Source organism: Gopherus evgoodei, chromosome 6 (genome assembly GCF_007399415.2).
Source record: "Gopherus evgoodei ecotype Sinaloan lineage chromosome 6, rGopEvg1_v1.p, whole genome shotgun sequence".
In the NCBI taxonomy this organism is placed as follows: domain Eukaryota; kingdom Metazoa; phylum Chordata; order Testudines; family Testudinidae; genus Gopherus; species Gopherus evgoodei.
This window is the reverse complement of record NC_044327.1, coordinates 112,852,050-112,876,273: the sequence shown is the minus strand read 5'-3', so window position 1 is coordinate 112,876,273 and position 24,224 is coordinate 112,852,050. Positions and strand designations below refer to the sequence as shown.

The 24,224-nt window shown below is 42.6% G+C and overlaps 1 protein-coding gene across 5 annotated transcripts in view; it reads right to left on the bottom strand.

The window, feature by feature from the left end:
* Nucleotides 1-23,062, bottom strand: part of NPR3 (natriuretic peptide receptor 3) — a 65,589-nt gene extending 42,527 nt beyond the window's left edge. For 3 of the 5 annotated variants that reach the window (XM_030567371.1, XM_030567366.1, XM_030567368.1), the window contains exons 1-3: nt 18,523-19,571; nt 10,015-10,137; nt 6,098-6,264 (exon numbers count right to left, since the gene is read on the bottom strand). In XM_030567371.1, the coding sequence (XP_030423231.1) occupies nt 6,098-6,264; nt 10,015-10,137; nt 18,523-19,225 (993 nt within the window). In that variant the 5' untranslated portion in view covers nt 19,226-19,571. Of the gene's footprint in view, nt 1-6,097; nt 6,265-10,014; nt 10,138-18,522; nt 19,572-19,839 lie in introns of those variants that run through there. The other 2 variants (XM_030567370.1, XM_030567369.1) reach the window with 2 other exon arrangements.
* Nucleotides 23,063-24,224: the final 1,162 nt, after the last annotated feature.

The following is a 24,224-nucleotide window of genomic DNA, read 5'->3' as shown; positions in this document are numbered from 1 at the left end:
AAGTTTCAACATCTTTACTTCTTGTTAGTGGAATATAATATACATATCTGGCAAGTATTTTCAAGAAAGAGTATCCTGCCTGCATTCTGATATTTCATAGAGGTAAATGCATATGTCTGTTTACTAAAATGAAATCTGTGAAATCAAAGTAAAAAGACTGGAGACCTATGGGAAATATACAAGTATATAAGACTAACGATGCTATTCATGGACATTCCAGTGAATCCAATGTTCTTATTATAAATCATAACTAAAATTTTGTACTAACTGGTTCAGTTGAACAACTTCAAAAATATCCCGAGACACACTCTACTCTCTCTGCTCCCACAGAAAAACTAAACAGACATCAACAATAAGAGGGAAGACTAATTCATTTCATTTCTTATATTTTCTGGCACTCATCAACTTACCAATATTTGGTATTTTTGTTTAAGAACCAAATATACTCAAAAGATTAGTCTTTCCCATCATTAGGGAAGCAGTAAAGGCAATATCTTTAATTAAAACAAAAAACAAAAAAACTGGAGTGGCTACTAAACCCAGAAAACTTAGCAATCAGGAGTCCAACTTTGCTCCTATTAAAATCAGTGGGAAAACTCCCATTGACTTCAAATTATGTTTTGTTGATAGAATTAATCTTCGTATTAAAAAGATGGCATGTGAACTCATTTTTTTCTTGCTACTAAAAGCAACATAAGATTTGCTTTTATTCTTTCAAACACAATTAGCAAAGCACTCTAGGCGCTGAATAAACCCATTCATTTGAACAAATTATTCCCTGGCAGAGGCATAACCCCCCTCCCTTCCAACCCTTTCCTATTCTGATGCAGTCAAAAGAGACACAAAAGCCTGCCTGTGCATTTATCCTGCCTGGCTGGGTCTGAGAAAGACAAATGGGACATACACCATTGAATGTTATATTTTTCCTGTCTCTCTCAGTGACTATACTGAATTGCTTACTTCCCCCTTCCTAATCTTTGTGCGTGTACAATCCCAATTAAAGGATGATGTAAGGCAATACACATGGGGGAAGAGTCTGGCACGGATGTTATGGATGAAGTGATAAACTTTATGACTGCTGTCTACTGCTACCTCCCACAAAGCTTTTGTAGATAATTGGTGAAGCCCTAAAAGTTGCTTTAGAGGCATCCCTTCTGGGCCATTTCTCATTTAGAAGACTTAAACCCTTAAAAATAACAGATAGTCACTTTTTAAAAGGTAGTGCCTAGCTGATCTAAATAATGTATTTAGCTTTGACTTTGTTCGCATTCTTTGGGCGAGATAGCTTTGCAGGCAATTTCCTTTTCCTGGTGCTCATTGTGAGTGTTGGGAAGAAGACAGTGGATAAGAAAAAACTCCACACATCTTTCCCCACAAACAATGCTGCTGTGCCATTAACACAGTTGGAATGTTTATTTAATTAGTTAAATTTTCAGCTTTTAAATAAGAAGAAAAAACAAGCCATGGGTGGCCTGCTAACCTCAAAAGAGCAAATATCCAAGGTTATAAAATCATCCCAGCTCAGAATACTGGGTTAGATATAAAAACAGCATTTATTGAATTCTACCCCCAAGCCAGGAACAGAGGTAGTATTAAGAAGTTTCAAACTGAAGCCTTAAGCCAGTGCATTAAGTGTTTAGTGTTATTTAATAAAAATGGACTGAAACACTGTTTCTTGCTAAACATTTTTTAACCAACATGTCTGTCTGGAATTAGTCTCACCCCAATCCGGAGGCAGTTGCAAATGCTGATGTCAAATAAACCACTCCCATTGCTGTCTCTGGCACATTTATCTTAGCGCTCTCATGTTATGCCTTTAATCCAAGCATCTCAAATCACTCTACATGTGTTCAGAGCATGTTGTAAGTAGCTGACTGATACCTTGTTTAGCTCCCAGACGATGACAGAGGCAATATCTTAGCTAGTAATGTTAGGCTGCTTTACTGTCCCTAATTCTGACTATCCATTCCAGATGGATTGTTGAGAAGTTTCAACTACTAAGGGCCTGATTCCATAGCCCATATCCAAGCAAATCCAGATAAACTTCTACAGGAACTAAGCCTGCTCTAGGGGCTAATCCTACACCTACCGAAGTCAACTGGAGTTTGGCAATGGGGTAGCAGGATTGAGGTTGGAGACCAGATTATCAGAAGAGCTCAGCTCCCATTTAGAAACCAAAATAAGTGGCCATATTTTCTAAAAGCAGCATGTTGGGTCCTGGACTTTTGGGGAAGAATCTCTGTTATTTAGGTAGGTAAATAGAAGCTAGGCACCAGGTCCCAACACCAGAGTGGGAAGCGAGGCCCAGCCCCATGGGACAGGAGCCTTTGCTAGAGGGTGAGTGCAGGGTGGGCTCACTCTCCAACAGCCAGGCTGGAATTAGGATGGTATTGCTGGGGTTTGGGTCAAAAAAAAAAAAAAAGAAGACACAATGCAGCTGGCGGGTTGCTTTATTAAAAAGTTTAGGAACCAACTGTCTAGTGCCTTCTTAAAAACTGTCTACCACTTGCTTCTCTGACTGTCACCAGTGATCAGTTAAAGACTGCTTAAAGAAATTCATCCAGGATAGGATTCCCAAACCTTTTGGACTTCATCCTAACAGCGAGACTGTCTCCTGGACACCTCCGCACAGTCAGGTTGGCACGGCCCATTCTTGATTATAGGAATGGTACTTAACAATGATAAGAACTGCTTACATGGAAAAGCAACATCAGGAATGTTTTGTGTATTTTTAGCTTCTTTCTGTGAAATGTACCAGCTGGAAACAAGGAGGGCCAGTGCCATGTGAGCTGCTAGCTCTCGACTGGCCACAAACATGTCCACCAGTCTGAGAACTGCTATGTGCTTTGCCCCTCCTGTTTTTCTATCCTTTCTATTGGCTGTTATGTTTTCTCCATTTTTATTATGTTTTTTCCATGTAGTGTAATAATGCCCTTGGAGTTTACCATGGCAAGAGTTCAGGACAAGATGCTGTATTAACGAATCTCTTTTTTTGTCAGAGTCACTGTCAGATAAATGAAGCCACACACTAAGAGCTTTATTCTCCCATATGCTGGAAAACCCAGCACAAAGAAGTGGATACTCTGTTTTACAATTCAGAGTTTCCCTGGATATTTACACTGGGACACATGGTTTGCCACATGCAGAAGCAGCTGAGAATTGCACTCAAACACCCATTGATCACCCCTGTAATCCACTGCAGGCAAGATTCCACCTGCAGTAACATGCCCACCTTCCCCAGTAGAAAAATCATGTGTAGAAAAATCCAGTAGAGTAGAGACATCCCCACCTCCTCCCAGTCCACAGAGCCTGAATGCTGGGAAGCCTCCACAGAGGGAAACTCTCTTGGAGTAGCAAAGGCCAGCATACAGTGAAGCTGGCATCCCCTTTCCCTTCCATGCAGGTAGTAAGAGGGCTGGGTGATGAGGCCCTTAGTCAGATCCTTCGTTTTTGTTTTGCTTTTTCTTCTTTCACAATTTTACAAAAATGTAACTTTTCTTAATTTACTTTTTTTAAAAATTGGATTGTAACAGTGTCTGCAACTGATTGCAGTGTCTGCAACCCAATCATTGCTGTAGTGTGCTGGTGTATGAGAATTATATTGAGGAAACTGACCAGTCTGTTTTCATTGCCCACGCTGAGTGACTGCAAAAAATAAATGGTATCACAAATGGTAGTAAATTAAGACTACTAAAATCTGTTCATTTTTTAATGCTCTCAGGTATTAGTGACACATAATGATATTTAACCTGGTAGCATCCCTTAAAATTGTTTATTTTTTAAAAAATCATGAGGATAAACTGATGTGGGAAGGTTTTTGAGTAGATCTGTGTAGCACAGTAAGTAATAGTACAAATTTCAGTACACACTGAACTTGTCTTTGAAGCCAACCCCCTTTTCCCTGTAGCTCTGAGCCCCTGTTCTGAGCAAAATACAAGAGAGCTTTGGGGTCATCTGTGTCTGTACTGTGCAGAGCAACCAAGGAATGTTATCAGCACGGAGATCTGACTGCTCGAACAGCTAAGGTCTGATAAAAGTGAACAAAGAACAGTTGGCAACATAGATGTATTTGCAGGGAATCTCCTATTTGGAGAATAAGTTAGCCAACAAAAAACGCATGTGTTTGCTAGCATGAGGGAGCTTGCTGATCTCTCTCACACATTGTGCAAATTCTGCATATTATAATGGGACTCATATTTTGTTGGCAATGTAATTCTAACCAGGTGTTTAACACAACGCTGAATTGATACACGCATGGTCCTCCAAACAGATCTTTGAAGCGGGCTCCATGTCCTACAGAACCACAGAGTGCCTCTCCTTCTTCCTCCAAACTGTCCTCCCTAATTCACCCACCTCAGCCTGTGAGCTGGACAGATAACATTCATGCTCCTGGCTTCACTGGCTCTCCCAGCCATTCGGCTGCTCTTGCTTTCTGAACGTTAGCCTGGCTGCTCTTGACTGGTGGGGCTACCAGGGCAAGTCTTCGGTTCCAGTTGGTGGGAATCAGGGTTTTTCGCTCCCCTTAACAGATCTCAAAGTTCCTTGGAAGGCGTCATTATCCCCATGTCCTATGGGAGTTGTGTTGTCTTATAACTTCATCTGCAAAAAGATGTGCAAATCTGAATGGGCCTCCTGTGCCCTTGGTTGGAGCACTATTTGAACTCAGTCATGCTTTCTGTTTCATTGCAGCAGTAAGGTGTGAACAGGATTTCCAGGATTCAGTCTGCATTTGTATGTTTCATGGAATTATGACCCAAACTATGACTGTAACCCCCCCGGGTAACTGAATCAAAAAGGCTTTTCATTCCAAATAACTCTCCCCAGTACCTAATAGCACAAATCGGTAATAGATTTTCAGAGAGAGCTGTTCTATGGTTGGTTGAGTGCAGATTTTCTGAAAACGACTGATATTGTACAATACCTTGCAGGAAAGACCTCCTGTTTGTTAACTCAGCATGCACATTAGCATAGCTTTTGTTTCAGACCTTATGTTTCTGCTCAAAATCTGAGTTTTCAAGCAATATATATTTACTGTTTCTGCTTTCCTTTATTTTACAGGAGTCAATTAATGCCAATCCTTTAAACAATATAAAAACAACACAAAATAGTGTATGACTGTATCAAACAAGTAGCTTTTCCTGACTTTCCAATTTCACTGGTCTCCTGTGTAAATGTGGTAATTTTAGTTCCAGTAGTAGCGATGGTGGGAAAGTTCTTGCACGGCATTGTCGCTGCAATGGATTGACATCCTCACCATGTTCCTCTGGAGCCGTATGAGCTTCAGCTCTCATGTGGCCACATTCTCTTCTAGCCACATCAGTGGTTTTTAAGTGGACATGGAAAGTTCCCCCTTCACAGGGAACGAAGTACCTGTACCTGCAGTATGTGTGTATTGTGCTATGAACTCCTCCTATCTTCATCTCAAAGATGACACATCTAGGAATGATCTTAGAGCACTATCCTTTCAGTGTTTCTGATACTCTATGCTAATTCCCAGAAGCATCTTCCTCTAGAGGTGAACGGTAACAAGAAATATAGTATTTTACTTCCCTCTTTGCAGCACTGTGGTACTTCCAGGTTTAAAATACTTGACAGGATTTGTGGAATACCTCCAGTAGGTATTTGGATGGTTAAAACCGCACAGACAAGTTTAGCCTGGTACACTGGGAAGTAGGGCACAACTCCCCTTAAGGATAAGAAAAGTTCAGTTTACCAGATACAACAGGATAGCACAACCTGCTGAAACCCCATTTCCCTAGAGTGAAAAAGCATGAGGGAGAGTTGGAGTGAGACAGAGAATACAGAAATCAAGAACAAAAAAAATATTTTACCAATAAAAGGAGTGTGATGAACGATGGAAGTGTTGGCCCTCCTACTGTGTACTCCCTTATGACTATGGACAAACATAAAGAGCAATTTTCTTTAGCCAGGGAGAAAAACATCTTACCAGAGAGAGTTCACAAAGTAACAGTGAGTTTCACAACTGAACCCAGGTGTTTTTGACAGATTCAGAATAGGACACTTTGTCACCTTTGATTTAATCAGGAGCCTGTTTTTGAGGATGCTAAAAGCCCTAGGCTCATAATCAAGTACTTACGTAATCATCCTCGTTCAGACCTTGTTTCTGAACAGAACTTTTCACTTCCATGGAAAACCTCTCAAACTCAGGTTTCACTGTCCTCAGTAGAGTGACTGTTTGGAGGGATGAGTAGGCTTGCTTTGCTTCAAGGTCATGTTTGTCTCCTCTCTTCCACGAGCCATTTCCTAAGGGAGAAATAAAAATATTTACAATTCCAGGCTAGTTTGCATAAAGGGCTCGCTCTCCCTTTCTGCTTAAATATCCCCTATACGTTGCTTGGGGTAGACAGCAATGTACAACATATTGTCACATTTGTGCAATATGTGCTGTGAGGCTAATGTAAGAGAATTCAACGTGCCTCATGATACTAAGGGAACAAGATAGCAAGGGGGACTGGCATAATGCCCTTGAAATAATTATACAGATTATGATCCTTAGTCAGAAGCCCAGCCTAGCAGAATGGTCAGCAATAAGGTTTTCTTCCCATATTTGCTTGATCATTTTTAACATCTGAAGTCAAGTCTAGATATGAGCAAATACAGAGAAATCCTCAAATACAGAGAAGCAGGCTGTCTAGGGGCTAGAACAGGTGAGAAGGAGACAAAACTGGGTTCAGTTCCCAGTCAATGCGCCACTGACTCCCTTTTAAACTTTGAGCAAAGTCAGGTCTAAGTAGAGTAAGAAGAGTAAAGTAATTACCAAGAATGATGTCGCAGAGGGCCTAATCTTGTAGCCACTTGTCACCCAGCTCTCTCACTGAAATCAATGGGAATGCCACGTGCACACTAGCTGCACGATAGGCCCAGTTTCTCTTAGCAGAAAACAAACACCCAACTACAAATGTGCCATTGCACACATTGTACTTGCATTTGCCCAATGACACAGCAGGTGGGAGACTGGACTCAGGAAAAAACTACAAGTAATCAGAGATTTTTAAATTCAATTACAGCTTATTTGTTTAAATACCTTTGCCTTCCTGGCCCTGATCCTGTCATGTCCTGAGTACTTCCTGTGTGTTGGCTGAGGCCAAAGGAACTGATTCAAAACCCAATGAGGTCAGTGGAAAGACTCCTATTGCCTTGAATCAGGTGCTAAGGCTGTTCTATGGAACTGATAAATAGTGAGGCCCCAGGGGAATAACAGTGTCCTTAAACAACTTGCTTTTAAATGCTTAAAAATAATTAAAAGGCCAGACAGTCATTTGTATTTTTGGAACTAAAAGCCAGTTGTAAAAGTACAAAGACTAAAATTGCAGAACACAAGTAGCTGTTGAGGTTTGGAATCCAGAGACACACAGGACCCTCAGATGAGGGAGGATGTGGTCATTCAGCCTGGTTAAAGGAATTTGTTGATTTATAGACAGGCAGAAAGCAGGTCAGCTGAGACCAAGGGAAGGGAATGGAGATGGATGAGATGGAGTGAATGCCAGAGATGGTAGCAGCCAAGTATCAAACATTCTGTCCGCCTTGACTTGGGACTATGTGCTTGCACAGGGATGGATGAGGGATAAAGATCTTACGGCCATGAGTGGGTTACACGGACCCTGGATCCAGGCATGCAGGTGGGTAAAAAGTGGGAGAAGCCTGCGTTTCATCTCCTCTGTTCCCCAGTGTGTTGTGATGGCAGCTGAGCCATTGGGGAGATGTGGAAGTACAGGCCACTAGGAAGTTATTCACCTCTTCCTGACCGAGCATGAGGGAACCAATGAAGGAACAGGGCCTCTGAGAAGCACATTTCTTTCCATGTGCTGCTCCCAGGCTACTGCAGCTGCTTGTCACTCTATACACAGGACCTGTGGCAAAGCCAGAGTCTAGCCCTTGGTGAGATCCAAGTCAAATGGTGGCTCCCTTCCATTCTCTTTCTTTCCCAGAGAAAGGCCGCTGTGCTTGGGACTCTTTGTTGTTTGTTTACCAACGCACAATGCTGTGAAGGTGCTGCATCTCTATAGCCCTTGTGGATTATGATCTTAGCAAAATTCGTAAATGACCCTTTTTTAATTCTTTAATTTTTATTGACCATCTGTCTTCTCTTTTTCAATCGATTCTTTGTCTCATCTCCTCATGAGGTTCTCAGCTACAGTTCCAGCCAGCTATCACATTCTAGATTGTAACTCAATCAAGCACAAAAGCTTTGTTCTACCATGAGGTCCACACAGAAGATCTCTGAAAAGAGCATGACAACAGCTGACAGCCACAAAACATTATTAAGCCATGCTCTAAGAAGCATAGTTCCCCAATCCCACATATATGCCACATTTTGGATCTTGGCTTTCCCAGAGACAGCTGGGTTTCAGGTAATATTGGGCCTAAATGTGAACACGCTTCTGTACCTCAGTCTGACCTAAACATGTTCGCTTGAAAAGCTGTTGTAAATGGAAATAGAGAAGCTACCGTTACTTAACAGAGCTTCTAAAGTAATTTTACACACTTTCAAATTCTTCCAAAGATTGCTTTGGACATGGAGTCTGGGAGCAGCACTTAAAATGACTTTCTGATGAAGCAGTGCAACTGTTGCAGCCTCAACAATTAATGTGTCTTTTTACAGATTAAAATAAAAAAACTTTAAGGACAACAAAAAAGGAGTGTGATTGTGTTATCTTATAGGAACAATAACTACTTGTAAATCACATTCTGTCTTACAGTTCTGTACCTTTTCAGACTTCCAATAACACAAAGTTTATTAGAACTGTAAGAGGAGTTATGGGCATTCTGTGTTCAGTTTGTTTACTTTATGCATTTGACAATAATTTGTGTACAGTCAGTTGCATAGATTTCTCTTCAGAGTTAGTTTGCCCCTACTTAAAAAAGAACAGAAGATCCTTCTAATGTTTTTTCCTCTAGGAATTATTTACAAAAACTATTCAGGAAATGCTATTTAAACTGGTCAGTTGCCAAGAAGTCAGATAGATAGTGCTCCCTTAACTCTGGGGTTGTGGTGCTGAGTCCTTTGTGAAATATTTACCTTAACTCCTAACGATACCTTTTAGTATATGGATGTGTGGCACACAGAAATCTGAACCAATTAAAAAATATAAGCACATCACATGTATGTGACTATATTATACTGGGGTGAACATGACTGTGCTTCTGTGCGCCAGGTGATACTACAAGGCTAAATATATCAGCGTGTCTCTGCAGGAATTATGTGCCATCAAAAACTGGAGCACATATTAGATCAAGGGTTTCCAGCCACTGGCAGGTGTACAAATCTACAAAACTCCCACTGACTTCTGTGGGACTAGGATTTCGCCCTAAGGCATCAAGATTTCCTGGCTGGTGATCTAGGCAACCCCTCACTACCTTAACAATGACACTCTGTGCTGGGATTCACTGTGTCACTGCTGCCTACCTACCAGTCAGTCATGTGCAGTCTAGCCCACAACAGGGATTGGGTTATTCCAGGCCCAAGACTTGCAATCACAAGACTGGGATTTGGAGCAACCTACTGTGAATTCGAACACACACAATAGAATAGAAGGTAGTGAGAACTGGCTTGTATAACAAAGGTCTTTGTTGGAAGCAGTTTTCCCACAATGTAAGGGAATTTCTGTATTAGGTCTTGGCTACACTGGCGCTTTACAGCGCTGCAACTTTCTCGCTCAGGGGTGTGAAAAAAACACCCCCCTGAGCGCTGCAATATACAATACTGTAAAGCGCCAGCGTAAACAGTGCCGCATAGTGTAGCCATACCCTTAGAACTCTCATTTAGTCACATAGCTTCTTCACACAGATTAGTCCAGAAGTAGTTAAATCTAGAATTTCTGGTTTCCGTCTTGCTAATATCATAATTCAAGTGGCGGGTAACCTCGGGGCCAGGGAGAGACAGTGGTGTATTTTAAGATGAATAGTGGTATATTTTAAGACTAACAAATCTAAAAATGTTATCATGTTTACAGAAAGTTTTGCAACAAGCTGCGGGGGTGGGAATAACATTACCATATGACGAGCTGTTGAAGAGTTCAATATTGAAGAAAGCGTAGTCCCCATTGGTCATTCCTTGTCGATGAGCAGCTAGCATGATGTTTCTTATTGTGTCACCGCTGGCACACATTATTACAACTGGTGGAGGAAAATGGAAAACAGAGATAAGAAGCTGTTCTTGAAACCTCTGGGAACAGATTATAAAGCTTGTCCATTGCCAGAGACAGTGACCTGAACTGTCCTCCCAACATGTTAAAAATCATGGGAACAGGACTAACAATTAAATCTGGGATTTCCAAAGGAGCCTACATGAGACAGGGGCATACAAATACCAAAGGCCAATCCTTTACCCACTGAAGTCAACGCCAAAAATCCTATTGACTTCAGTGGGCAAAGAATTATGCCCAAATACTATCTTATTCTTGATTCATGTAATGTGGTGAGGTTTTTGTTGGTTTGTTTAATTGTGCATTTAATTTTTATTACAACAACAATATCTAACTCTTATATAGCACTTTTCATCAATAGATCTTAAAGCACTATACAAAGGAGTATCATTATCTCCATTTTATGGATTGGGAAATTGAGGCACAACTGGAGAAGTAACTTGCCCAAGGTCACTCACAGGTCAGTGGCAGCGCCAGGAAGAGAACCCAGGTCTCCTGACTCCCAGTTCAGAGCTCTATCCACTGCCTTGTTATTGCAAGTGAATATGAAATTATTCCAAGATTAAGACATAAAATGATAAAATTATCATTCAGAATTTCATTTTGATTACCTTGAAAACAGTTACAGTGTTAAAAGATTCAAGGTCTCATTTATCAATGATCCAAAAGACATATAAAAGTTTGGATCCTAAAATGTGATCCACTATTATTCAGCGGTACTCCATCCATGCTAGCAGATTAGAAGATCAGAGCTATGCTATCATCCAAGAGGTAATATCCAGGCAACATTTACATTACTTCAAAATTCTAAATACAGAGATGCAACTGGACACTTGCATTCTGGTTTGTACTATATGCTGGAGAGGAGGGGGTTACAGTGGAAATCTACTGTTGTTACCATATGTCAGAATTGGTGCCAGTGATCTGCAGAAGGACAAGATACTGGATGGCTCCATAAACTTGAGAGCGAAGTCTGGTCAAAAACTCCCAGGGCATGTTAATAGCCCGTTTTGTGCATGTGGTGAAATTCATCCCTTCCCACTCAATAACTTGAGTAAAGAGACTTTGTGCAGGGAGCTAAGTGGAAACTGCAGGGATAGAATCTACTTCCCAACCTGCCACTAACAGGTTGCAGCTGCTATTCCAGCCTATAGGAACATGGTTGCTGTTCCATCATGCTGCCTTTTTTTTCTAGCCACTTGATCTGTGTAAGCATGGATCTAATCCCTGTTTTCCCCTCTGTACTAGCTTAATGATCCTAGCACATAGGCCAGTTCCCCAGCATACAAAGCATGTAAGACGACATCACCAATTTCCTTCTCCCCCTTCATCAAGAGGTGTACTTCTCTCATAGTAAACAGTCTATATGACAAATTGCTATATAACTTCACAACACATGTGAAACTAGCTAAACTATTAAATATGTGCAGGTCTGTGTCCAGGCAGAGCATTCTGTTCCCATTCCTAGGATGACACATGCAGCAAGCACAGAAGGCAGTCTGGTGTGATACAAGTATGCTTGTTTAATGGCCTGGTCCATGAGATTTGATCAGAAAAATCAAAATAAAAGTTGTCAGTGCGCTGACTAAAAAGAAACATAACATATTCTCAAGAAGTACTGCCATGCCATAGTAAAGCTACAACAATGGAAGCAGCTATTTTCATCCAAACAATAAAGCTCAATCAAAATCATATTCAGTTTTTCTTGTCAAGTGCTTGTGCTCACATAAAAGTTGCACACAAGCCAAATCTTTACTCACACAATCCATCTTCTCTCTCTTTTCTAGGTTTATTCCATTATAAGCATAACGATCCAAATTCATCCCTGGCATAACCCAACACACTTCAGAGAAGTTCCACCAGGGAGAGGTCTAACTTAATGACTGTAGTCGATTAGTATAACAATTTCCAGAGCAAACTATAACTTATGAGTTTTGTGAGTCGCTTACATTGGAGGGGGTGGGGGTGAGGAAAAAGAGCTCATGTTTGATATAAACTTTGGCATGGGAATTACTGAATCATTATCAGCAAATACAACCTATGGGATCAAATTCTTTCTGGATTTCCCCAGGAATGAATTTGGCACACTGTTCCTAATTGGAAAGGTGAGCTGTTTTTCTTTTAAAACACTTTCTAATTGCCTCCCAATCGTCTCTTGACTTTTGCCTTCATAATTCACATCTACTATAAAATCCCCATCCTGTAAGTGAAATTGAAGTTATTCCCCCTGCACCAGTTTATGACCTTGACTAACAGGAATGAAGAGTGGAAAAATTTCTGTTTTAAAATGTGTTGATAGGTCGTAGTTTGAGAGCTGATAAAGGAATGTGAGGGGACAAATGTTAACTATTTGGATGTGGTTTTAGCACAGCAGGAATATATCAAAGATTACATTTTTTTGGTGTGTACAGGAAATACACCCATGAAATCCAAAGATAAGTTGTGTGTGTGTGTGTGTGTGTGTGTGTGTGTGTGTGTGTGTGTGTGATTTTTTGCAAGCTTTTAAAAATGTAAAAGAAGTAAAAATGTATGTTTATTTGGTCCGCATTTGTAAATTAGTAGAAAATCTAATTAAATTCTTATACTTTCTTCAGTTTAAAATATACATATCAAAGTAATTCCGATATTACTATTTTGATCCTGCAAGCACTTACACAGTACTTAACTCTATGGACATAGAGTAGTCTTACTGAAATTAATGGAATTACTCAAATTCTTAAATTAAGCATGTGCTAAAGTGTTTGTAGGATCTGGACCTCAGCCAGCATTGCTGAGTTTTGTTAAACTAATTATTGCTGAATTGAAAGCTTTAGCCAGTTGACTAGATCTGGAAAAGCATTAAAAATAAAATGGCCAATCTTTGTAATAAACACTCACTTTTCATGGTAATTTTTTGTGACATTAAGATTTGGAAGAATCATTTTCAAAGGCTTAGGTTCATATTTGTCAAGCTGTCTTCCTTTCTCAACCACGGTTACCAAATTTGGCCCTACCAAATTCATGGCCACAAAAAACGTGTCACAGACCATAAAATCTGGTCTCCCCCGTGAAATCTGGTCTTTTGTGTGCTTTTACCCTATACTTTACTGATTTCACGGGGGAGACCAGCATTTTTCAGGCTGGGGGTCCTGACCCAAAAGGTAGTTGCAGGGGAGTCACAAGGTCGTTTTGAGGGGCGGGGGTGCGGTATTGCCACCCTTACTTCTGTGCTGCTGCCATCAGAGCTGGGCAGCTGGAGAGCAGCGGCTGCAGGCTGGGAGTCCAGCTTTGAAGGCAGAGCCGCTGCCAGCAGAAGTAAGACTGGCATAGTATGCTATTGCCAACCTTACTTCTGTGCAGCTGCTTTCAGAGCTGGGCAGCCGCACAGTGGCGGCTGCTGACTGAGAGTCCAACTCTGCGGGTAGAAAGCAGAGGTAAAGGTGACAATACAATCCCATGCCATCCTTCTGCGCTGCTGCCGGTGGCAGCTGTGCATTCAGAGCTGGACTCCCGGCCTGCAGCCGCTGCTCTCCAGCTGCCCAGCTCTGAAGGCAGCACTGTCGCCAGCAGCAGTGCAGAAGTAAGGGTAGCAGTACCACAACCCCCTCTACAATAACTTTGTGACACCCCCCAACTCCTTTTTGGGTCAGAACGCCCATAATAACAACACTGTGAAATTTCAGATTTAAATAGCTGAAACAATGAAATTTATGATTTTTTAAATCCCATGATCGTGAAATTGACCAAAATGGGCCATGAATTTGGCAGGGCCATAACCATGGTATAACTTTTAAAATGTATTGTACTTCTGTATTAGGGCTTGATCCTACCCAGGGCACGTGGGATGATGCTACCACATGGATGGTATCCCAAACGGCACTGAGCACAGCACGGCAATCCTGCTGGTACATGTCACTAGGTGTGCCAGGTGCAGAGAGCTACATACACATGGCCACCATGCAGTAGCAGCAGTCCAGAAATACCCACACTCTCCAGGAGGGTGCAAAAACAGGAGGGTGTGCTCCATGCTGTTATGGATGTGCGATCCAGGAGGCTGCAGGAACTGGAATTTTGGTTTCCAAACTACATTTTTAAAATGATACCTTAGTGTGAAAATTGTAAAAAGTGTATTCTGAAAACTAAAATTCATTAACTCGTTAATGCAGACATTTATGAATGACCACATAAGCAGGTTCTTAACTTAAAACATGTGCATAAGCCACACTGAAGTAAATCCCTTCTCTTTTGCTATGAAAGTGAGTGGGACTATCTGCATGAGTAAAATGAGTAGAATTTGAGTCTATATCAAGATTTCAGTGACTGTCACTCTCATTCTAATAAAAAAATCAAAATGTATGAAAAATTAAGCAACAATCAATTGAAAGTATAATCCTCTGAGAAATTATGGAAATTCCCCTTGTAAACAGGAATGAAACTGAAGATGAATGAGTTGAAAGAAGAGAACGCCATTCCCTTTGTTAAAATAAAATGTGGCTGTATATATATAATGCAATTAGGAAGAGAATCAAAAAGAAATCAAGTTCCATTTGCTACAGGTTAACACTTTTCTTATTGAAATAGAATTATTATGCTTTTAATCATCAAGAAAACAAAGCAGAGACATAAACCTTATGTTAATTAAAAATGCTTTTCTCTGCTTGGCTAGTTGGGCTAGCTGTCATTTGTTGCATCTTATTCATTCAGGAAATCACTTAAAGTAGTGCTTAAATTCCTCTCTGTTCAACTTTAGCACTTGCTTAAGGGCTCTCCTGAAATATTAAAAATCCATCAGTTGGTACCAATTATCTCATAAACCCTGTGAGTTCATGAAATTCACACCAGTGTAGCTATATCACCAGTGCAAAGTCCTAAAGCGTACACACTGCATCAATACAAATATACCGTGTGCTAAAGTATATACACTGCATCAATACAAATATACCATGTGGTGACTGCACTGGGGTTATATGGAGCATGATTTGTATCTGTTTTGAAAAAAAAAATCACTCACTCAATAGGATTCTGTTTAACTGGGAGTTAAAAAAAATAGTTTTAAGTGCATATTTTAAAATTTAACTCTCCAGTCAGTTTTAGGGAAGGAGTTTCTTTAACTTGATCCACTATCAATTAGTGCACAGTGCATGCTTAGAATATTTTGACATGTTTCTACCTTTGTTTTTTGGTTTTTGTGGGGTTTTTTTTTGGGGGGGGGTTGTTTTTCTTTCAACAAGCAATTAACAAAAAAAATTCCCAGGTTAGCATTGCCTGTTGCAGGAAAATGTTATTTAATATGCTTATGTACCAAATGAATAAATTAATAAGTAATTAATTCAGGTTTGCATTTAATCCAGTGCATTCTAAATATGTGGGTTGTTCTATTATGTTTCATGCTTTTTGCTATTATATGATATATAATCAATTCATCCAGCCTAAGGATGATTTATTTGAAGATATTTTACAAAACCCTTATCTCCCTGTTGTTTTGCTAACAGTTGGTGGCAAAATTACTGCACACATGCAAGAGTTAGGAATTCACATGTTCCCCTGCTAGCTGCTTCCACAAAATGTTTTTGTTATTTATGTAATACTCAACCGGCCTTCTCAATGGACGGAGGGGGGAGAAAATCTCCATGGTAAGACTTAGGAGGATGAGAAGAAAACTTCTTTGCTCAACCTTTGAACATATGCAGAGTCATTAAAACAAAAACTTGCAGGATAAGCAACAGGTCTGCTGTCCAATCTAAAAATCTGCAGTTTGGCAGATACATTGTTTTCTCTCTTGTTAGCAATGCAGCTTGTTTGAAATAAATCAGATTTCTACTATAAATAAAGAGCATCATAATACAAAAGGGTGAAATCCTACCCCTGCTAAAGTAAATGGCAAAATTCAAATTGATTTCAATAGAGCCCAGGATTTCACCCCAAAGGCGCTGGTCCTGCTCTCATCTAAGTCAGTAGGTTCACTGGGAACAGAATCATGCCCAAACTTTTCAACATGTGACAGTCAGCTGGGCAAAATATTACCCCTTTCAAGTGTCCTCCCTCTCCCAATACCTCCAGGGTCTCAACTGCCCTTATCTGCATTAATCCCTGCTAATGAGGATGACCAGCTAAAACACCATACATCTCAGATGCTGGGCCAAATTCAGCGTGGTGTAAGGAGGTGCAAGACTCAATACATTTTAATATTTAAATATAACCTTAAAGGAACTATATGTCCACATTAATTATTTCAAGAAGAGTTCCCTACAAGTTCTAAGCAGGTTACTCAGAAACCACATGTAATTTTCATACTCAAACACACCACACAAACATGCCATGTTTCTTTTACTCTGGCATTTAGATTATTTGGTAGAGAGAGAGAGTGTGTGTGGAGAGAGACAGAGAGACATCCATAATCAGAATTAGTCAATGAGTCTGAAGTGCCACAGACCAACAGTGAAATCTGCCCTTTGAGATGTCTCTGCATAACAGATGACATACATATTCAATGAGTAACACAGCAGAGCCAGTGTAAAGCTTCTGCAGTGTATATCCCACCCCAACCACTTGCATAACTGGCTCCTTTGATAGCTACCGCAGTGCTGAACTAAAACCCTAAAAGCCATCAGTGTGTGACCTGAACGGAGAAAACTTCCCGATCTGAATAAAAACAGGAAACGACACAAAAGATCTACCCTGCCGATAGTGTGAGTGGCCACTTGAAAGCACAGAACATGAAATATTTGCAGCACAGTATAAACAACAAAATAGCCTAGAAAATCTCTCTTACTTATCTCTGCGCACAACTAGCACATTTTTAATGTGTCACGTTCTAGGGGAAGCGCTAGAAAAAAGACTCTGACAAGTTGTTTGCTATTATATACCTGAGGAAACATAACTAAAACCCTCTCTAAAACAGAAAATGCATGCAGCATGCAAAATATGCAAAGCGCTAGCTGAAGAAAAGATACTCGAGGATTTAGCTTGAACAGGCGATAAACAGCAAAGTAATGTCTGAAGGGTTAAGTCATTCTGGACCAAAGGTTTTATCTCATCCTGTGCAGTTTCATAGTCATGTTTATTCATCATTTCTTGCCCACACTGCTTTGGATTTCAGATTACTCTGCTTGCGAGCCTTGATATGCAAACCTGCTTTATCAACACACATACATTTCACCGTGTTACTTCCGCGATGAGTTTGCTTTACTTTCAGACAGATTATCAGTGTGGCCCCAGCTGAATGCAGCTACAATTAATGGCTATTTCTCATTAGCTGCCTTACGGATCAGACAAACTGCCGGCTGCCTCTGTCAACACGTTGCACCTACGCCCTCCATCTCCCCCAGTTCAGGTGCACGGCACTTGAACGAATGCATAGCGAAAAAATACAGCTCACTGCACACTCCCATTCCCCGCTAAGGAAACTGGAGAGCACTCGCCAGCACAGTGTATATGGCAGACGGCGTTACTAGGACTGTGAATGCGTCCAACAAACCACTGGCTGCAGGAACTGAATTCTGAGCGTCGTGTTTTGCAAGCTAGGAATCCCCTGAATGTTTCCCGTTTACATGCAGTCAACGTGGGAATAAACCGCTGTGGCATTCAGGACATAGTAATCCCATTGCAATGACTTTCCACACAAAGAAGATTTGAAGACCGTCCCCCGCCCCCAGTGTCCGCATTTCACAAGCTGCACACAGTTGGGGCTTTATCAGACGTTCTCCAGCCTTAAAACAATGTTGTCTCTTTGCTTTAAAGGGGGAGGCTTATGGTCCCAGCTCTGCAGATCACTATGGGAAGGACTGACTGCCCGTGGAAATCTGCTCCACTAGACACCGCGAGACTGATTCTCTGTCCCCTTGTGTAGCCATGTGCACCAGTGCGAGGTGCAGCTTTGCAGACGCTGATCTGACAGCGTCTCACACCCTGGGGGGAGAGGGCTGCAGGGCGGCGGCGAACTGGGGCCGGGTTGGCGGCTTAGCCACAGCTGCTCCGCACGGCCACAGGAGGGGGCTTTGCACTACGCTTCTCCACCCACGAGGCGCTTTCTGGGAGGCTGGCCCTCGGTTTTGGGCAGCGAGCGCTTGGGACAGACTTTTACGGCGGGTGCATCGTTGGGAGGGTGTGGAAGGGGACTTCGGTGATTTAACTCAACTCCACCGGTGGGCGATGATTTGGCCAAGGCTCCTTCAGCGGAGACCGGGCGGCGGGGAGGTTGGACAAAGCTCCACTGGGAGGCACTGGAGGGAAGTGATGGGCGCAGAGGAGCGCAGCGGGGCTACAGCCCTGGCTGGGGCGGGTATCCTGCTCCGGTGGAGTTGGCGGGGTGTGATCGGGGCAAGAGGGAGGGGGAATTTCCCCCCGCGGGTGCCCGTGCTGCCCCTGGCTCACTCACCTCGCTCCCCGGCCTGGATGGAGCGCACGATCTCGTCCAGGTCCAAGTAGCGGCCGCTCTCGTCGAAGCTGTGCACGGCCATGGGGAACGCCTCCTCCTGGAAGACCACATGCACCCCCTCCATGGTGAAGTAGCAGTTGCGCTCCTGGTTGTTGTCGCTGTAGAGCAGGGTGGCCCGGCTCCACTTGTGGTGCCGGAACAGGGCCAGGAACATCTCGCCCATCTTGGAGTAGGCGGGCGAGACCCGGGTCAGGTGCGAGTACTCGCCCGTCTTGGTGCTGAAGCCCGTGGCCAGCGCCCCAGCCGAGATCATGGGCAGGTTCCAGTGGGAGGCCAGCCGGGCCACCGGGGCAGCCGCGTACTCGCAGACGGGCCCCAGCAGCAGGTCCGGTTTCTGCTGCTTCAGGGCTACCAGGTCCACCAGGCTGAAGAGCGCCCGGTTGCCGCACTCCGAGTCCTCGTAGATGACCTCGAACCGGTAGCCCGGCAGGCAGGTCCCGTTCTCCTGCAGGCTCCGCAGGGCGTACTCGATGGCTGGCTTGACCCTGGCCAAGGAGAACAGGTAGGAGTTGTCCTTGGGTAGCAGCACCAGGACCCTGATCAGCTTCTCCTCGTCGGGGCTGCTGCTGCTGCTGCTACTGCTTGCCAGGACCATGCAAGCCACGAGGATGCAGGGGACGCTAAGTAAGAAGAAGGATGGCATTGTTTCAATAGCAGTGAGCTCCCTCCCCCCTCTCGCCGCTGCCTCCGAGTCCCCGTGTGCCCTGCACAGAACAAGAAAGTGCTACCAACCTCCGCCCCCTGCACACTTTAATACAGAGACCACTAGCCCGTGGGGGTAAGAGGGAGCTCCTGGTTTTCTCTCGGTTGTTGGGTGGCTGATTTTTAAGGGTGTTTTGGCAGGTTAACTAACTGTCCCAGCAACTTGTTATTAGTGGGGCATCTTCCCCCCCACGCTCTGCCTCCTGGCTAATCTTATTGATCCTCGCTGGTCTATAGCCCTCTGTTTAAATAGTGTGGGAGCCAGCGCGCCTGTTGCCACACATGGCGCTGCGAGGCCGGGTTTGTGTTTGGGGAGGAGTCGTTCTTTAACATTCCTGCAGGGCTGATCCGCCCCTCCGCCCCCTCCCCCCCAAACAAAATCCCGGCCCCCTCCACCCCACCGCCCCTCTTCCTGTAACCAACCCACATCTCGCCCAGGGGCGCGCTGATGAGCAATGGCTGCAAAGGGCGCCGCAAACCTGGAGCAAGGGGAGAGGTGGGTAGGAAATAACAAGACACCGCTCGGCTGCTGCTTGCCTGAGAAGTCGCGCTCACCCTTGCAATATGGACTTTGAAAATCCCCTGGATGCGATCGTTGTTGGTTTTTTTCCCTTCACCGTGCGTGTGTCCCAACACGGCGTGCAAAAGACCCGTTTAAAATCAGGAGCTGGGGATGCAGCGAGTAACACGCATGAAGTTGACTCGTAATGCTGTAACTCTGGATGCGGAGCGACCTGGGGCCGTACAAGAGACCGAGCGTGTTTTAAACGCCCGCTTTGCAGGATTGGGAGCCGCCCTCCGAATGAATGAATCTCCCCACACACACACTTGAAATGGCCCTTTCATGGGGCGCCCCTTTAATGCTGCTGCCCCTGCTGAAAGCTGGCGGAAGGGAGGCGTTCGTAGCTCCCCTCAGGGCGAAAGCACCGTGCCGCTAGTTTGCAGCAGTGGAAGAAAGCGCGCGTGCTAGTATTAGCAGCATAGGAACTGGCAGGGAGAGGACACAGTAGCTGCCCCCCAGCCCGCAGAATCCCAGACAATCCAGCAGTATTCTCCTTGGCGGGTTGTTACTGCGCCGAGTGCGCCACACGGACTCCGGCTGAGTGGTACCTTAGTGCACGAGCATGCCCGTTCACATGAACGGAGTAACTCCGGGTGTAACGTACACCAGCCTGAGCATGGGTGATGGACAGTGTACGCGCCGGATTCATACTACTTACTCCGCAGGCAGCCTCATGGAAAACAGTGGACTACCAATGTGGGGAAAGCTAGCAGAATCTGCCCCAAAATTAACATGGAGGGAAGAAACTCTTCTAATTTGCACAGCCTTCATGGGGAGGGGTATAATTGAAACACTAGCACTCAGGGATGCCCAGAAGATACTTCCAGGGAGTAGGTAGGACTTTGGCTCTGCCCCACATAAACTAGCCAGCAGAGCTGGTCGGCAGCATGTGAGAAGCATGTTGCCTCCTTTAAAGGTAGGGTGGCCAGATAGCAACTATGAAAAAACGGGATGGGGTGGAGGGTAATAGGAGCCTATATAAGAAAAAGTCCCCCAAAAATGGGACTGTCCCTTTAAAAATGGGCATCTTGTCACCTATTTAAAGGTATGTAGCATAAATGCTCCCAATCCCCCCATGCAGCTGTGGAGCTCTGGGAGACATTGTGCCACTCGGTGTGGCCCCTAGAACAGAGCAGCTCTGCACTGCCCCTCATTACAGGCTGGGCTTAACCAGCAAAATTTAATTCTGCAGAAGACTTTGTGTGCGCCAATAAATGTGTGTGATTAAAAGCAAAACAAAACTCATTTTTCAATTATATTATTTCATTTGAAAAGAGTTTGTATTCAGAGAATTGTGTTTATTTAACACTGTGTTTTGGTGTGAAAAATTTGCTTGTTAAGTAGTCTGTGCACCACCTTTTGACTAATGTTCTTAGCACTGCCCATGGTAAAAAAAAACCACACTTGTTTTTATAGCATTGCTAACAAAGCAATTATAACTTCAGAAATTTTTGGAAATGCCATTTGATGGAAGATTGTTTTCTGAATGAGAGACTATTCTCAACATTAAATAATGAAAAGAGTTAAAAATGGTACAGTGAAGGAGGATACAAGTAGAATGGAGGGGGGACTAGCTGCATTCCTCACTTGCACTGTGAAATCTCTGTGGATTGTGCATGTTCCATAATGATCTGTGGTCCACGTCTGCACATGCAGAGTAATCCTGCACAGTTTTACATTTTATGCTTATAATGAGAGGCCCAAGGTTGAACTGATAGGGTGAGTGAACTGCTTCTCACCTTACAGAAGGGGTCTGTTTAGCTCAGGGTTGAGGTCACTGTCAGGGCAATGTATGTAAACAAATTGGTGCTGCCTTTACTGTACAGAGTATAAATTGAAGACTTTGATTCCTAGTGGAACCCAGCTGTTCATCTTTAAGAGCACATGAAGTCTGAATTAAACCCAAGAGGAAACTGCACATGCTTTTAATGCAATTAAACTAAGCAATAGAATTTAAAAGGTCCAATAACACTATTTTCTTTCTAATCAGAACTAATCAACTAATCAAAAATTCACCAGAATATTTTCCTGGAATATTTCTCTAATGGAGATCAGTCAAAAAATAAGATGTAGAAATTCAAAGACAAGTAACTTGCCTGGAAAATGTGCATTTAAAATAATATTATTTGATTACTTAATTTGGTTTCAGAATGATTTTTAAAGTTTATAGATACATCCACCCTACTGAAGATTATTTTGTATGTTGCTTTTCCAGCCCTGCTATCCATTGACCCTATATGTCTGTTCATGACACTGCAACCTGGCAACATCGCTTCAAGTTTTTCCCCAAAATGTATCTTTCTTTTTCATTTGTGTGTGCTGCATTTTGTCTGAGGGGCATCTTATTTCAAATAGCATGAATTGTGTCAATAAGGAAGAGATAAGCAAACAAATCACATGTCTGCCACCCTTATTCATTTTGACTACTCAGAGGATAAGATGCTACTCAGCATACAGGACAAAAGTGATTAAAAAAAAGAAGACTGGAAAATACAAGGCTTGAAGGCCAGTTTTCATACATAGATACAGACTTGGATTTAGGCCCCAACCTGCAGCCCTTATGCACATGAACACTGCCATGGACACTGTAGTCTGGCTTTAGTAAACATTTCTGGATCAGGCCCTTAGAGCACAAGGATCTTTTAGAGTTAAAAGCTTATGTGTAACAATTTATTGTTGATCCAAATTACATCTATCACTTACTCCACCTTGTCACGAGTACAAATACAGTACAGCTGCAAACATTTTCCAGGGCTGTAAATCTAAAATTGTTTTCCAGCGAGCAGACATTAGTTCTTTCAACTACATATATGTTTTTAATATGTTTAAACTCATACAGTCCTGAATCTTTTGTCAGGCAAAAGGTCCATTGGCTACAATAAGAGTGAGGATTTCGGAATCTGGCCCTTTAGGACTAAGGTCATTATGGAAACAGTATTTTCCTCCCAGAATAGCATACATACAAATCAAGATTGAAATCACTGTTCGAACTCAAAGCATTACAGTGAATTGTGCTTTTTATTCTGGAAGGCTTTATTCCTAAATTAAGCTCCAGCTAACATTAAGAACAATTTCTGAAGCCTGCTCTAGATTAAGAAAATTATTCTTGAGGGAGGATTTGCTGAAAACACAGTTCCCCCTAGAGGTTGAAAAGATGAAAGAACTTAATATTGTCTGTAGTGCAAAAAATTCCTACTTCGGGGATTTTTAAATTAATTCTGTTTTCCTATACAGTTTTTATTTTATTTTATTTTAGTTTTAAATTGTACCTTATGGATGTATTTTTGGTTCATTATGTATCTTGGTGTATCTTTTTGTATTTTTGTATATTTACAAGTAAAATGCAACAAAGATTTTAAATGAAGATACTGCAGCATAAAATCTCATGAGGGACAAAAGTCATGCCAGAAAAATTAAATGAAACAAATTAATATAATATCTTGCATGGTTTTTTTTCTTTTGTTATTGAACTACAGGATGGAAATTCACCAACAGTGAGTGGTGTACATGAGTGCAGAAGAGACTATATTAGAAAATGTAGATATTTAATAATAATAGTTAATAATACTTTGTGGTTCTACAGGGACTTCTATCTGCATATCTCCAAGTGCCTGACAGATTAACAAATTAAGCCTCACAACACAACAACCTTGTTAGAAAGGTAAGTAAATATAATTATTTCCAATTTACTGATGGGGAAACTGAGGGGTTAAGTGGCTTGACCATGGTCTGGGATAGAACATGGAAAAGAACTTTGATCTTCTTCCTCCCAGTGCTGTGCCATAACCCTTCCTCTCCTACATAACTTTCCTTCTCTATGTCCATTTAAGTCATGAGTTCTCAGCTGGGAGGTCACAAACAGGTGCTAAATAGAGGGAAGGGTAGTCCCAGCTACATGGGAGAGGGCTTCTAGGGGTGCGTAAAAGAGAATCCTTTTACAGTATGGAGAAGGTTGAGAGAATCACTGAACAAGTCTATCTGGTATTTTCAGAGCTGCTATTTTAGCAGTTTCTTAAGTGTCAAGAGCAAATGCGTTGTCCTAGGCATTCTGCTCTTGAGCAAGTTAAGTATGTATGTAACCCTTCTGCCCCTCTGAGTTGGCAGCAACAAGGGCCGGGTTCAGTATCCAGGGGTTCCGTTTCAGTAACACAATGCATAACCGGCTCGAGCCCCCACCCAGTCACCTGGGACACTCACATACCACACCCCCCTGGGCGCCTCTAGGAGGCAATACTTCCCCTCTCACAAGCACGGAGTCTGAGTGTAGCAAAATCTTTTTAATAAAGGAAGGAATCAATGCGGCATCCCATTGGAGAAACACCACAAACAGGGTTATAACACAAACCATAAACAAAAACCCACCTCCAAGTACGTTTGG